The following is a 3,651-nucleotide window of genomic DNA, read 5'->3' as shown; positions in this document are numbered from 1 at the left end:
GGGGGGGGGGGGGGGGGGGGGGGGGGGGGCAGAGGATGCAGAGTCTAAGTGGGCCTGAGGGAGACATGGACATGGACCAACTCTCTGAAGAAGCTGTTGAGCTGAAGACTTGAAAGACGAGGAGCAGTTTGTCAGGAAGACGCCCACAGGAAGGACATTCTAAGAAAGAAACTATACCTGCCAAAGCCAGGAGTGTGTGAATACTATGGAGGCGAGGGGGAGAGAGGGGGGTGAAGGGCCCAATCCAAAGAGTCCTGCATCAAAGCAACAGCTCCCCGACCCCCTCCCCACCACTCAACCCCAGTCAGTGTGTCTTCCACACTGCTGCTATAGAAAGCTGCTCTCCAACTTTTCATTTTGAAAAACCTCACAGAGAAGATGAAAGAATAGTACAACGAAGACCTCTATGCCCTGCATCCAGAGGAAAAAATGATGAACATTTTATCATTTTAAATCTTTCTTTTTATATATATTTGCTTTTCTATTTTTACCAAACCACTTGAAAGCAGAGTACAGACAGTATGACACTTCATCCCTAAATACTTCAGCATGCATCTCCTAAGAACAGACAAAACCATGATACTATTTTCACATCTAAGGAAAATAATTGTTCTGTAATATCTAACCTCCACTCCATATTAAAATGTCCTTAATTGTTCCCCAAATGTCTTTTATAGTTTTCTTGGCGGGGTGGGGCAGGGTGGAAGGGAAAAGGGATTAGGATCCAGTCAAGTTTCATGTCATAGAGATCTTTCTAATAGGAAAAAGTTCTGCTCAGAATTCTTTAGTTGTCCACTTCACCAATGGGTTCAAGTCCATACTACTCTTCCTAGGGATCCAGACGAGTGTTGCCAAGAGTTGAGCTAGGGGAGTGGCGATAGAGAAGATGGAGCCAAGACAGGCCAGAAGCAGAACTGACAGATTTGGCAACTGACTAGATGGGAGGGAACAGAAGGTGATGGCTTGGGGAAGAAAGACCTTGTCGTTTCTAGCCCGGGCCACTAAACACAAGACATTCCATTACTGGGGGGAGAGAACCCAGAAAGAGCAAGCAGGCTTTGTAGGAGGAAGATGAGTTAAATTCTGGGTACAAAAGCATCTCAAGCACCTGTGGGACACTAGTGCAATGTCCAGTAAGCAGCTGGAACTCTATGCTGGGAAGTAAGTCTCCCAGGAAGACTTCTTTCTCCCCTCTAAAAACGTTCTTGCAAGGTCACCCACAACATCCCTGTTGGCAAATTCAGTTTTCTTCTGTCATCTTACTTAACCTTTTAGCAGCATCTGGCATAGGTGACCACTCTCTCCTTGAAATATTTCCCTCTAGGCACTGTCACATAACAATCACCTCACTGGCTGCTCTTTTCCAGGCTCCCTTGCCCCCTCTCCTTCCTGTATCCAACCTGTAAATGTTCACATATCCCAGGTCCCGTTTCTCAGCCCCTTCTCTATCCACACGCTCTCCTCAAGCAATCTCATCCATTCCGATGGCTTTAAAAAACGTTTTATTATGAAAAATTTCAATCAAGCATGAAACATACAATGAAACCCATGTATCTATCAACATTTAGCATTCCTATATGCTGACAACTCCCAAACGTTACTCGTAGCCCAGACACCTTGTTTGAGGAGTCATATAGGTCAACCGCCCACATGGCCTTTCCATCTGAATACCTCACAGCCATCTCAAACTTTACCAGATTCAAAACTGCTCTGGATCACCCCTTCCACCCAGCACTTGTTCCTCCTTCTCTGAATTCCTAGCAAGCTCCCAGATGGCAAGGATCTTGAGTGCCTTATTCACTGTTTCTCAACAGCAACTGGCACGTGGCAGGCACTCACATACCTACGGAAAAAATGACTCAGTAAATGGCACCAGCATCTGCCCAGTTGGCCATTACCCCTGATTTTGTCCCCTTTCCAAAGTCAGACCGATCTTTTAAAAATGTAGATCAGTTCACGTTACACTAGAGTTTATACCTTTAAATGTCTTCCATGGCTCTCAGAATTAAATCCAAGCTCTCTAAAATGGCCTGTAAGGCCTAGAATTATCTGGCCCCACACTTTGCCACCTCTTCTCCGGTCAGTCTTCCCTTTATTCCTGTGCTACAGCCTCCTAGACTGTTCTGGGGTTTCCCAGTACTCATGGCTCCTTCCCAGTCAGGGCTTTCATGCACACTGGCTCTTCAGGTCTCAGCTTAATGTCACCTTCTTGGAGTGGCCTTCCATGATCTCATGTGGTAGGTTTCCTGATGTTCTCTCACAGCACCTATCTCAGTCGTTAAGTCTATAGGGGTCTTTACTCCTGCCATGGCTTCCTTGGGATAGTGACCACGGCTATTATGCTCAGTTCCACAGGGCTTCAAAGACAATGTATACATTCAATATTTGATAGAATGAGTGGCAACTCCAGGTACTAGCTTTGTGATCTTGGGCACTTTAGGTGAACATGTTGGATGAACACCTTCAGTCTCAGCTGTCTTTTTTGGGAAGAAGAAACTATGAATTTCATGTGCTCATATCACTTGTGTGAGAAAATACGACACTCAGTATTTGCTCAATAACGGAATAAAAATAAAACTTTTAATCAACATGGAAACATAAACATCAAATTTGGAAATACAAGCTGAGCATCAGTCCTAAGAAGGGCGCTGGGCCTGAAGCCCGACAAACTTGGGTTCAAACGCCTTGTCTGACAGTGTGAGGTTCCAACTCATCTCTAAAATGCAGATCCTATTCCTTCTAAAGATTGCTACTAGGATTAAATTAAATAAGCCATATGATATAAAGCTCCCTGGCCCATAGTAAGAGTTTAACAAACAGGCAGTTCCTTTGCTCTTTCATTTTTAAGCGCCAACTGTATTTTCTAGAGGCTCACTATTTAATTAAAAACAAACAAAACGGTTAACATTTAAATTACCCGATGTAAAGAAAACGATAAAGCAAATCTACAGGTAAGTTAGCACGGGCTTTGGCTTTTGAATGTGGAAAACTGGACGTGGATATGTCAAAGTGATGGATTCAGAAAACCAAACATGTAATCCAAGGAGGTTAGGAAAAAAGTTTAAACATGAACCCAACGCCTACTCAGTGCTGGTAACTGTGAACACTGTTTGATCGGCTACCTATTTTAAAATGTAAGTCAAAGACTCCGTCGTGCTGAGACCGCCTCACTACTCGCTCCCTCCCTTCAATGACGGCCCACCGGGGACGGTGCGTTATTTCTTCCTCACAACCACCTAGGAGATAAGCGGTATCACTACTGCCATTTACAGGTGCAGACCCCGAGGCTTGCGGGGGCGGGCAGCTTGCTCAGGACGCCCGGCGGGAAGCGGGCCAGGGCCTGCGGGCCCGCCCTCGGCCTCCGCTCCGGGTGGCGACAGGTCAAGGTCCCGCAGGCCGGGCCCGCGCGGCGGGCGGACGGGGCCTCGGCGCCGAGCGCCGTCCCGGCCGTGACCTTGAGTCCGGCCGGCCAGGAGGGCGCTCCGACCCCGTCGAGGCCCTGGCCGGGCCAACCCCGCGGACCGCGACCTCTGCCCCCGCCGCCCCGCAGCCCCGCCCGGGGGAGCGCGGCCGAGCTGAGGCGGAGACCCGCGCCGGGGACCCCGCGCCTTCTGCCCCGCGCAGCCCCTCCCCGGCCGCTCCCGGAAAAGG

General features: G+C 48.4%; 1 protein-coding gene across 1 annotated transcript in view; it reads right to left on the bottom strand.

The window, feature by feature from the left end:
* The window catches only part of NIPSNAP2 (nipsnap homolog 2), a 30,492-nt gene that overhangs the window by 26,075 nt on the left and 766 nt on the right, over positions 1–3,651 (bottom strand). The window contains exon 2 of the mRNA XM_046666469.1: positions 3,271–3,638. Within this exon, the coding sequence (XP_046522425.1) occupies positions 3,271–3,638 (368 nt within the window). The remainder of the gene's footprint in view (positions 1–3,270; positions 3,639–3,651) is intronic.

Source organism: Equus quagga, chromosome 7, assembly GCF_021613505.1.
Source record: "Equus quagga isolate Etosha38 chromosome 7, UCLA_HA_Equagga_1.0, whole genome shotgun sequence".
Taxonomy (NCBI): Eukaryota; Metazoa; Chordata; class Mammalia; order Perissodactyla; family Equidae; genus Equus; species Equus quagga.
This window is presented reverse-complemented; position numbering and strand designations above follow the sequence as displayed.